We start from the raw sequence: 12,380 nt of genomic DNA, 5'->3' as shown, positions 1-12,380 counted from the left end.
TTTATATAGAAAAAGAAGCCATTTGTCAGCCACTCTCCACATGGGATTGACTTTTAATGCTGCTGTTATAGCATGCGCTTGTGGACGACTCCCACTCAGCCACTTACAGATATACTGTCACGGATTCACAGGCAGCGCAACTGTCATGCACCGCAGAGCAATTCCAGCCGTCGTTCCCTCCCCCATTTTTTCTGACGATTATAATCCATGTTTTGCGTGTGATACACATAAGCCAGCCATTTAAATTAAAATTTAAATAGTCTGAGAATGTTGGTGGAAAGTGCATTTCATGCATGCCATTTGAACATCCGTGAGTAAACTGAAGGCAATGGGAAAAATAAAGTGAAGGACCTTTGCATGCTTCTGGGAAAAGAAGGAAATGGTCTGGATGCATTCAGGGCCGTAAACTTTACAGTCTTTGCAAAACATTGAGGGAGGATTGCATGCAAAGGGAAGCATTAAATAACCCTGTAAAATACAACACAGGCATGTTGATTTGGTACAGAGTTTTAAAAAAAAAAACATGCAAACTTCTGAACCTTTTCTCCAAGAAGACACAATAAAGGAACAAACAATAAAACTGAAAATAAGAAGTGTAAGATCTGAAAGGTAAGGTCATTGCTTGGATTATTTTTCCCAAGTCATCAAAGAATTTTGATGAGAGGAAAATATGTGTATGTAGCTTGTCATGGTCATAAACCAAGTAGGACTTAAGTCATGAAGTCAGCAAATTGTTCAATCTGAACTTCAAGCCTGATCAGCAAAAATCAGCCCTATGTTAAAGCAGCACTTCAGATCTTTGGGAGTTAGGTTCAGGGAAAATGTTAGGAACGATTAACATCTCACCTGTTGTATATATGAACAACCTCAGTTTGAACAAATGTAGAATTATTCTGACCGGACTGACAAACTAACGGCTAGTCCAAACAGTGGACTGCTGACACCTTAAAACAACTCCAATCACAAAACCTCTGAACAATTCCATAGCAGTTCATGCAAACACGTTTAAAAAAAATCAATGTTCATGCTCAATAATCCAGATTAAAAATCCAACAATGTTCAGTCAGGTCATCTGGACAGTCTCTTTATTTGTTGAGACATTTCGTCCTTCATCCAAAGGACTTCCTCAGTCCGAGGAGCCACAACAAACAGTCCCACAAGCAGCACGCTCCCATTGTAGACTAACAGTTTACTGGTGATGAGATGGTTTCTAAGGCCCGCCCTCTCCCCCGTCAACTCCTCTGAGGCAGCCATAGTCACATTATTATATTGAGCATGAACTTTGATGTTTTGAACCACTTTGGCTATGGCTGTCTCAGAGGAGTCGACTGGGGAGAGGGCAGGCCCCAGAAACCATATTATCAACAGCAAACTGGTTGGTCCACTATGGGAGTGTGTTGCTTGTGGGACTGAGTTTGTTGTGGCTCCTCGAACTGATGAAGTCCTTTGGATGATGGACAAAACGTCTCAACAACTAAAGAAACCGTCCAGATGACCTGACTGAACTTTATTGGACTTAAAAACTTTCATTTGCCGTTAGTTTTGCGTGACACAGTTATTCATGTAGAATTTGTTTTTTTGTTTTTTTGCAAGTGCAAATAGCTGTAGAGGCTAGCTCTAGCAGCTAGCTGTAGCACTTTCAGTGCAGCCAGGCCTACTTCCAGCAGGAGTAAAAGTATATAAATTAGGGTTTGCATGAACTTTTGTATATGATTATTTGTTTTAGATTGGAAATGTTTTAAAATGGAAGCATCCCACTGTGGTTGTACGGCTCAGAATAGCAATTAGCTCATCAGCCTAATCAGAACTAGTATTTTTCTACAAACTGGGGTCATTTAAAGAGCTATCTAAAACAAGTAAGATATTAATTCTTCATGAACATTCTTTGGAACCTGCTTCAAAAGGTTTGAACTATCTTTTGAGGCAATTAGGAAAAGAGATCTGAAAAAAAAATACGTATTTAAAAAGTTCACAACAATTTGTGCACCAAAATGCAGTGCTTCTTTAAAACTTTCATTTGATTGCAACAACCTGTTGTTGCAAATGCTACAATGTTTTAGATAAAGTTCATATTCTTCAAGTAGTTTAATGCTTTATCTGTGGAATAACATTTAGAAAGCCGATGCACTGGTGCACAAATTTCTGAAGTGGTTCAAGCAAGATGGGCAGGATGTGCTGTTAAAAAGAGCGGTGTAGTCAAATCTGCGACGTTTGAGCGTGCCCCGTGCAACAGGATCGTTGCCGTGGATACCTCTGCTTGCGGCCAGCATGAATCCGGAAGAGACCTCGCTTTTTAGAAAGAAGCTGACTGGGGAGACACACAAGGCAGAGGGAAAGAGGGTGAGGGGGTGCGAGAGGAGTGGAGGAAGTGTGGGGTGAGCACAACCTGGGAGCGTAGTGAACCCCTGAGGATGAAACGCAGCGATAAGGGAACAAGGAGAGAGGGATGGAAGGGGGGTGGCGAAGCGTAACTTCTCAATACTCCAAAGAGCCACTTTAGAGCAAGAAATTATGTGTCGGAGGCATAAATACAACACCCCTCACATAATGTTCATGACAATATGTCTAACTGAGCAAACTCTACCTGTGGGTACCCTTTAATTTACAAGCTCATGACATGAAGAACAAACCTGCATGGGGCTTCTGCCTTCCTGAGAACACATGGAGGGTGGATGATGGATGCCATGAAAAGGACAAAATCAACATAAAAAGGAAGACAGAAAAAGGAGACTGATGAGTGATAAGTGGGAGGCAGGGGGGTGACTAGAGTATGAGTTTAGCATACAAAGACGGTGAGAAGCAGCAGGGCCTGCAACACAGCGGTCTCAAACCATGTTAGTGAACGGTTAGATCAACAACACTCCCATGCAGAAAGCTGTGTGGTCAGTCCTCTTTGAATGTGCTGCTCTGTAACTTGTGTCTGACGATGAGTGTGACAGCTGGCAGACTTTCGGCCACCTGTTTGGATGAACTGTGAAGCTGGAAGGGGTGGCGAGGTGCGTACCTGTCCCCCGACAGGTAGGGGGAGCTGTAGGGCCGCAGCCCAGACAACAGCGTGTGGTAGGAGTTGTGAAGAACCTTCTTGGTCTTACGCTGTCGCTGGAGGTGACTGAACAGTAGCGTCAGTTCTCTGACACCAACGTGCACAAATAAAAAGACACATGACAAATGAACAAAAAAAAAAAAACTATGAAAAAAAGCCACAAAAAGGCCAAAACAATGGTTCAAACACTCAAAAGAAGAGGGATACATGAGGAAAATGAGATATGCACAGAATATATGTATAGTTTAGAGATGAAACTAGAGAAAAAAGTCTAACATTCCCTTTAAATCTGATTGAAAATGGCTTCCAGGGATAGTTATGATATTTTAAGTGGGGTTCCATGGAAAGGTTAGGAGTAACTAACATCTTACCTGTTATAGATAACTTTGAAAGAACTTTGAAGAGTTTAGTCTGGACCAGTCTAAGAAGCTAAAAACTTATTTGAGCACGACCAAGACCAAAATGGATTGCTGCCAACCTAAAACAACTCCAATCTCAAACCCTTACACTGCTGCCACGTTGTATTACCTGGTATTCCAACAGAAATATCATAATTTTTATACAGTTTTAATTCTAAAACAGCATTTTCATGAACTGCTCTGAATTTTTGAGATTGGAGACATTTTAAGACAGCAGCAATCTATTTTGGTCTTGTTCCAACTCGGACTAGCCATTATCTCATCTGTCCAATCAGAGTTAAAGTCTATTTCTCCAACCTGAGGCTGTTCAAAGAGCTATCTACAACAGGTAAGACATTCTTTGTTCACAACTTTTCTAGAAATGCCTTTTCTTCAAATAATAGGAAATATACCTTTAAGGTTATAAACATTTTTCTTTAATTGTTTCATTTTTAGCATCCTTAATTAAATCAGTTCTCCACGTTGGTAGAAAACATCAGATTTTCAACTTCAGGGTTGGTGAGATTTAATTCTGTAATTATTATTTAAATAAGCAAGTTTTGAACCCTAAATGTACATGACGTGATAATTCACAAGTTTCGCACATATATCTATCTATATATATATATATATATATATATATATATATATATATATATATATATATATATATATATATATAATTTTATTATTTATTTATTTATTTAATTTTCAGAAGATGCACTTTGATGTTTCTCATGTTCCCCTCCTTTTAAGCAAATAAAAATTAGTTAAATTAATTCATCAACATGACATTGCATGGAAAGTTTGAAAAGGAGTATTGGGGTCACCGGGACAAATACATAAATACATATAAAAAAGTCATTTTTTGAATTTAACAAATTAAAAGTAATGATGCAATTAAAGTTAAAATGTCAAGTAAAATGTTCACTTATTTATGACATTTTAATGTAACTAATTTTACTTTTAATAAACTGACTTCATACTGAAGACTCAAAATAAATGGAAAATACATTAAATCTGTATTTTTCGTTCATGTGGCCCTAATACTCTGTTGTAGGTCAAACAGACTTCCCACCTAAAATTTTCGACTTGGGACAATTTCTTTTATTTTCGGACAAAAAATGATTTAAAAGAAATTAAGACTGAAAATAGTTTGAGCCATAAAGGAAATTTTTTATAGTTACAAGAATTTTGTTTATAAAATGTTATTGGATTAAAAAATTTAACCCAAAATTTTCAAATTTAGGCATATAAAATTGAAGCAAAAAACAAAAGGGTACCGTGAACATGTTTAATTAGAAAAACCTTGCTCTGCTGTTCAAAATGAGAAATTTTAATACAAAAACGCGGACATAAATTTTTTTTTACTGTAAATTACTAATTCTGGAGAGGATGCTGGTCCGGTTGGTTTTTAGAACTGAACTGTTTATAAAAAAAACATTTTTAGTTGCAAACATTATGTTGGTTAAAGAGTTATTCTGTCTTGTTTTTCACACATTTTATAACTTTCATCATCAGTTTGGGAACATTGCAGCCCCTTTAATTGATAACAGTTGTCTTTTTTTTTTGTTAATTCAGTCATTAGTGTGTTTTTGTCAACATATAAAAGGCAAATTTTTTAATTGAATACACTGAGCAGTAGGAAATGATGAAATGTGCCCCTGTTATGTCATGTTTCATCTGTTTTTATTTAAATCACCTCACAGTTAACCAGATTATCTCAACTTATAACCAAGTTTCTGTCACATCCAATTTACAGCTAATTTCATTCAACAGATACCTTTTTGCTATTTAAATTTTTATGATTTAGTAAGTATTTTACACATTTAATAATTTGAGTAAAAACCTATGTCAGTGATTATATTCAGTAGTTCTAAATATTACATTATTAACTTACAGTATATGTTCTCTTAACCTAATATTCTTCCTTCAAAAATGTTGAAAACATTAACTATCCTACAAATAAAATTGATATTTTTCCAGCTGATTAATTAAAAGTATCTTCGAGGAATCGTTCTGCAAATACAGTGGACAATGATTCTTTAGAAAAGTGCAAATTAATCTATATTTACTTCCCGAATTGAGCAATTTATGGAATTGTTTTCAAGGTTTTAATTAATCCAACTCAAGATTTCCTTTTTTTTTTTTTCAATCAGTGCAGAATCATCATTAAGAGGCCAGGTTTACTGACATTTAGCAGCAAAATATTAATATTTGTACAAAAATTTTTAGGATTTTGGTTCTTTATTACCTAAAAATTCCCTTGTGACTTTATTCATGGTGTCTGTCTTTTTTTTTTTTTTTTGTGCTTGTAAAACACATGAATGAAGATAAAATACTTTCGATCTGTCCAAATGAAAACAGCTTTTTAAAAACTTAAAAACTTTCAAATCTGAGCCATGATCTTTAGAAGTAGCTGTAACATGATAAATAATTTCCTAAGGACTCAAAGGAATGTCTTACAAGTTAAAAGGTGAATTCCAAAATTTGAGGTGGGGAATTTTTAAAACATATGAATGAATGAATGGACACAGAAAAACCCAAATGCAAAAAAAGTGAATAATAATAATAAATAAATTGTGTAGCACTACATTATCAAAAAGGTAACTAAGTAGTGGTGGCAAAGCATAAAAATTTAATGGAAAGCAAATCAACACTATTTCTTAAGGTAGCAACCCTACCTGGGCTGAAAAGGAGTTTTCAGATATAAAGTTGCCGTTTTATCCCAAATGATTGGATGAACAGAGGGAAAGCAAATTCTCACACATCTTATAATTCACTGTTTTCAGTGACATATGTCACTCGTGAATGATTCAAGTTTAAATAACGATGGCCACCGCCGATTTCTGATTCTTGCTGCATCACTGCCGGTGATGAGACGTGATGGGAAAACCTACCTGAACGAAGGCAACATGCTGTCGTAGAAATACCACGTAGCTGTTAGATACGAGTGTTTGGCATCTGTAGAATAGAGACGCCACGCTGCCTGGAGAAAAACCCACACAAAGGAGGAAAATAGTGCAAATTACCTCCGCACAATTGAACGCTGAGCCGTTAAATATTAGAGCGGCTGTCTTCATATTTTTTTTATTATTTTTTTTTACCTGTATGAGGTTTGCAGCTGGCATCCTTCTCTTCTCAAAGTGCTTCTGTCTGTGCTGCTCTTGGACCTTCAAGGCAAAACCTGAACCTAAAATTCCCTGAGGGTCAAAGTTCAAATCAATGTCAGAACGGCATCTTGTGATTTAGACGCCTCAAAATGTTGGGATATGATGAAAAATAGGAGGCTTACAGCGGGAAGGGCAAAAAAGGAGACGCCCAGAAGGGCAAAGCCGGCAGCCAGAAGCCGTCCTTGCCATGTGTGAGGGGTCTTGTCACCATAACCAATGGTGGTCAAAGTTATCTAAGCACATGAAGAAATAAAAATCTCACACACAATTATAAATGGAAATTGTTCGGAGTTGGCCAAACGGTGTATGCTTTAAAACAGGAAATTGTAACTTCCCTACAACCAAACAGCTGGAATAAAAACTCTACAAAGCAAATAAATAAGAACATTTAATCATGTTTTAATATCTGGGAACTGTTCTTGATGGCAAACTGACCTTTGACCCCCATGTGAACTCATTTGTACAAAGGCCCACCAGAGAATGCATTCTTATCGGAAGCTCCGTGATTTTAATGTTGATTCTACTTTTGTGAAAATGTTTTATTGAGTCTCTTTTAACTTTTACCTTCATCTGTTGGTTTGGACTTTTAACATGTAAGAACAGGAACAAACTCTCTGGGATTGTCAGGATGTGCAGCAAAACTTCTGGCATAGCCCTACGAAACCTCACTGACCTACACAAGGCGAGGTCAGTGAACAAGGCCAGGTTGATTCTGGCAAATCCTGATCATCCACTCCATGGTGAATTCAGGTTGCTTCCATTTGGACACAGGTATCTGCTGCCCAGATGTGGAACAAACAGACTGAAAAACTCATTCATCCCTGTAGTGATCAGACTTCTTAATGAACATCGATGACTTCTGTATTGTTTTTTAACGTCTCAGTGTCTTGTGTAGTATGGATGTTTTGTGTGCCTACTTGACTATTAAACAAATTGCCCCATGCGGATAATAAAGATTCTTGAACTTGAACTTGATTGCTAGAGCTCATCTTTTTATCACAAGATGCAGGATTTATTGTTAATCAAACTATTATCAAACCTTAATGACCTTTTATGCTTGTCCTACTATCATTTTTGAATAAAAACCAGCTCAATACAAAACAAATATAAATACTGGAATGATGTTCAAAATAAGAGATCGTTTTTCCAAAAAGTCTGAAAGTTGGTGCTTTTGCAGTACTTACTGTTCCCCACCAGAGGGAATCTGCATAGGTGCCAAAATCTGTGTTAGTGTCTTTCTCAGCCAGGTAGACAAGAAAGGAGGCGAAGATGAGGACCAGGAAACCTATGTACCAGGCTGTAATCAGCTCCTGAGAGACAAAGAGAAGGGATTATTAATCACAGCTGTGAACAGTAGCAGCATCTTTGCCATCATAAACTCTGGTTTTATTACCATCTCCCTATCGTCACTGCTGGCTAAGTTCTCATCATAATCACATTTGGCTTGCACTTTGACTTTTGTGCATTGATGCATCTATTTATCATCATCACAGATGACGTGTTGTTCTGCCAGCAGAAGGATGTCGGGTGTTACAGTCAGCATTAAAATCAACAACAAACTGACACAACGGAGCAGCTGATGGTGGAGCAGTGAACATCGGCTAATCATCCATTACACTTAAGGTATTTCCTGTCATACTGACGGTTAATAAGTTATTCATTTAATAACCATTAAGGCACTCATCAGTGCTCCTTAAAGGCATAGTTCAGAACTTTTGAACTGAGGTTCTGTGGAAAGGTTATGAACCTGATGTAGAATAGTTTAAGTCAGGGGTGTCCACATGTTTTCATATGTGGCCCAGAACTATCCAGATGAAAAGACTCGTGAGCCACAACATGTGAATTTAACTCTCAACGTGACCAATATTTTGGAGAAAAGACACAAGTTTGCTCATTTTGGTGGAAAAAAAGTTTTAAATTGTTATAGATCCAAAACAGTAAAAGCCTCATAAACACTAATTATATATATATATATATATATATATATTTTTTTTTTTTTATTTATTTATTTTTTTTTTATTTTTTTTATTTTTTATTTTAATGATTTGATTTATTTGATTTATTGGATCTACATTTATTGTTTTCTTGTGTTTGGAAAGTTCATTTTAGTCTGTTTTCAGCAACAAAAGTATAATATGAGTAAGTGTTCTTTTAAAAGGGGGTCGATCAGCCTTTTGGACCAAGGATGACACAAAAGGCTGATTGAAGGTCTGAAAAATTGTCCAGTTGTCAGTCACTACAATAGATTCATAGAAAGTTTGATAAAGTTGATCAACTCGTATGTAGATGATACAGTGTTATATTCATTTAAAAATGTCCAATTTCCCTCTTGATTATTTTATTAACTGCAATATTTAGCCAAGTTTTATGAATCATTATCTAAAACTCTCATTTCTGGTAGAAATCAGTAAAGGGTTTTTGGTACTTTTTACCATTAAGTGAAAATAGAAAGATTATAGCCAAAGTTTGTATTTTGCTTAATATTGCTCATTTTGAGAAGATTGTTTTAATCTGTTTTGCTGTTAAGCCTAAACATTACATAAAAAAGGATTACCAACTAATTTGCAGAATGTCTGCATCGACCTCTTAAGCCTGTTGGTCAAAATGATACTATTCTTAAAGTGCAGCTGTAGGCCACACAAAATCACTCCAAGGGCTGCAAATGACCCTCGGGCCGCACTTTGGACATCTCTGGTCTAAGTGGAGCCAAAGTAGGTTGTTGCTGTTTTAAAACAACTTCAGTGACAAAAATTTCTTAAATCTTTAAATCACTTTAGGCAGGAATACAGTTAGTATAATTTATATACTTATTATATGTAATTATTATATAATTGTTAATATTATAATTTTTCTGCCAGAATAGCAATTTAAAGTGAAATGAATAAGGTTTTAAAAATAGGTTTATGGTTTAAAAAATAGAATTTACTTGACTTGCTTGCTATGAAAACGTTAAGACTGGAGTTGTTTCAAAATGGCAGCAAACCACTTTTAGCAGTTGTTATAAATATAATCTGAAATTAAATCTATTTTTCCAAAAGGAAGATATTCAGTGAAGATATTAGTTGTTTATAACCTTTCCACAGAACTTTAATGATCTAAAATACTGCTTTATTGGCAGCGCTCAGCCTTCTTTATCCTTTATTAATTCATTCAACCCTTACGTATTGATATACTTTTACACTTAACTGCTTAACAGCTTTTAATTTCTCACATGAGCCAAAAGACTTGTTTTTTGTTAGCAAAAAGGGAATACCATTTTGTTTTGCCCACCTTGCTGTGAGCATAAACCACTGAGCCAAGTAGTTTCCAGGTGCCTCCCCGCCGGTCCATACGAACCATACGCAGGATCTGCAGGAAGCGCATGCTGCGCAGGGCCGACGTGGCGAAGATGTTTCCCTGCGTCCCAGCAGCAATCACTGCTAGTGACGCTATGAACACAATAAAGTCTGCAACAAATTTTTAAAAAGGCAGTTTTATCATATAACAGTTAGGATTTTACACAAAATATCACTGTTCATGTGCACACGCTGACCTATGACACAGAAGGGTTTCCTGGCAAATCTCAGACGTCCCTGCCATCCGCGATATCTGCAACAACATCCAGCTGCCCAGACCCTGATGAAGTACTCCAAACCAAAGACCACAATCATGACGAACTCCTGCAAATCACACAAATAATGATTTTCATTATCTACAGATGGACTTCAATAAAAGGCCCAAAAGTGACACCTCATCTCAAAAACATTACACAACTGTATACTGTACTGTATTTTTCATACTATAAGGTGCACTTAAAATACTTTAATTTTCTCAAAAATCAACAGTGAGCCTCCAGTGCGCCTTATGTATTAATTCTGGTTGTGTTTATTGACCTTGAACCTATTTTTTATGGTTATTTAAGTTAGACTTATTTGACTGTTTTGTTTCGCTTAATGCGCCTTATAATCCGGTGAAACTTATAGTCCGAAAATAAAGGTACATAAATTAAATCTCCAACCTAAACTGATTGATAAAATGAGGGCTGAAACATTGCGACGTGATGTCATTTTAAACTGATATACTTTTCTATCTAAAAGTTTTGATAACAAATTTTATAACGTCCAAAATTTCTGGAGCACACGGGAGGTGCACAAAGCCAGCCTGAGCAAACGATTGTGTCAGCACAGTCCACTCACCGTTAAGTGGCTGCTAATGAGTGATTGATCCCAAGTTTAAACTGAATGACAGTGAGAGTCGACTCGCCGTTAAATAACACACAATGATGAGGAGGGTGGGAAAAGAGAGGGGAGGAGGTGTTTGAGTCGAGTTAGGAAGAAGGTAGTGAGTGTCCATTACTTTTCACTAAAGCAGCTAAAGCATTAAGAGGTGCGATTAAGGGAGTTGCTTTTAGGATTAGTGCAGCATGTCTGTGGTTTCCTGTCAACAACACCTGAATCCTATCAAATGCTCACTGGGTGTCTGTGCTGTTACTGCCAAACAAACAGCACACATGCAAGCACCTCTTCTACTTCTTCTTCTTTCGGCCGTTTCCTTTTTATAGTCATCCTCCTCCATCTCACTCTGTCCTCTGCATCATCTGTCCTCACTCCAACTACCTCCATATATCTCCTTTTTGTCTTTTTCCTGGCAGCTGCATTTCTAACATCCTTCTACCAATATACCCACTGTCCCTCCTCTGGTCATGTCCAAACCATCTCAGACTGGCCTCTCTAACTTTATCTCCCAGTTGTTTATGGCACGGTCAGTGTAGGGTAGATTGGACCCAAAAGGCCAGCAGACACGGGGAGACTTAAAAGGTAAGTCGGGAGGGAAAAGCACAGGGAGGCACGAGGCGCCTTCTCATCCTCAGCATTTCAATGCATTGTTGACCTTGTGTTGATTTGCATATGACAAATAAACCTAACCTGAGGGAGCACGAGGAGCACCGAGACATCTGAGCATTTCAGGACAATGAGCTGCTGCCCTGGTAGTGACTGGAGACTGGTAATATACAAACTGGGGGGGGGGGGGGGGGGGGAGGAAAGTGGAAACACCTGGAATAATTGGTGATTGGAGACAAGTGAGGGTGGTGACTAACTGGAAAACATACTGAGGAAGCTGACGAAGGGTAAATGAGATATGACACTGGAAACCATGAACACGAGGATGAATCTAAATATGATAAACAGAAACACGAGTGGATAAGAATCTAAACTAACAGGGAACATAAAAATAACAAGCTCGTGAACAAAAGATCTCAAAGAACCTAACAAATAAACTCAAAGAATCACTGACTAATCAAAACAACAACACACGGACATGACAGTTCAGCCTGTGCTGTACCTCTGATGATCTCATTCCTAACCTTATCCATCCTTGTCACTCCTAAGGAGAACCTCAACATCTTCATTTCTGCCACGTCCAGTTCTTTCTCCTGTCTCCAGACCATACAACATAGCTGGTCTCACCACTGTCTTGTAAACTTTTCCTTTGACCTTTTCTGTCATTCTTTTTTTAACTACCGGGAACCACTCCTGAAACTTTTCTCCATCCTGCCTGGACTCTCTTCTTCACCTTTTTACCACATTCCTCATTTTCCTGGATAGTGGATCCCAAGTACTTGAATTCCTGCACCTTTTTGACCTCTGCTCCTTGTAACCTCACTGTTCCACCAGCCTCCCTCTCATTCACACATGTACTCCGTCTTACTACGGGTGACTTTCATTCCTCTTCTTTCAAGTGCATACATCCACCTCTTTAAGTTCTCTTCCACCTGTTTCCTGCTCT

At 37.5% G+C, this 12,380-nt stretch overlaps 1 protein-coding gene across 1 annotated transcript in view; it reads right to left on the bottom strand.

The window, feature by feature from the left end:
- The window catches only part of LOC119425691 (potassium voltage-gated channel subfamily KQT member 4), a 69,384-nt gene that overhangs the window by 12,335 nt on the left and 44,669 nt on the right, over positions 1 to 12,380 (bottom strand). Inside the window, exons 3-11 of the mRNA XM_037693234.1 lie at positions 10,147 to 10,273; positions 9,885 to 10,060; positions 7,799 to 7,924; positions 6,737 to 6,847; positions 6,549 to 6,644; positions 6,342 to 6,430; positions 3,005 to 3,130; positions 2,631 to 2,651; positions 2,252 to 2,308 (exon numbers count right to left, since the gene is read on the bottom strand). Of these exons, the coding sequence (XP_037549162.1) occupies positions 2,252 to 2,308; positions 2,631 to 2,651; positions 3,005 to 3,130; positions 6,342 to 6,430; positions 6,549 to 6,644; positions 6,737 to 6,847; positions 7,799 to 7,924; positions 9,885 to 10,060; positions 10,147 to 10,273 (929 nt within the window). The remainder of the gene's footprint in view (positions 1 to 2,251; positions 2,309 to 2,630; positions 2,652 to 3,004; positions 3,131 to 6,341; positions 6,431 to 6,548; positions 6,645 to 6,736; positions 6,848 to 7,798; positions 7,925 to 9,884; positions 10,061 to 10,146; positions 10,274 to 12,380) is intronic.

This window comes from Nematolebias whitei, chromosome 19 (genome assembly GCF_014905685.2).
Source record: "Nematolebias whitei isolate Nwh7 chromosome 19, NemWhi1, whole genome shotgun sequence".
NCBI lineage: Eukaryota > Metazoa > Chordata > Actinopteri > Cyprinodontiformes > Rivulidae > Nematolebias > Nematolebias whitei.
The sequence above is the reverse complement of the archived record's forward strand: the minus strand, read 5'-3'. Positions and strand labels throughout refer to the sequence as shown.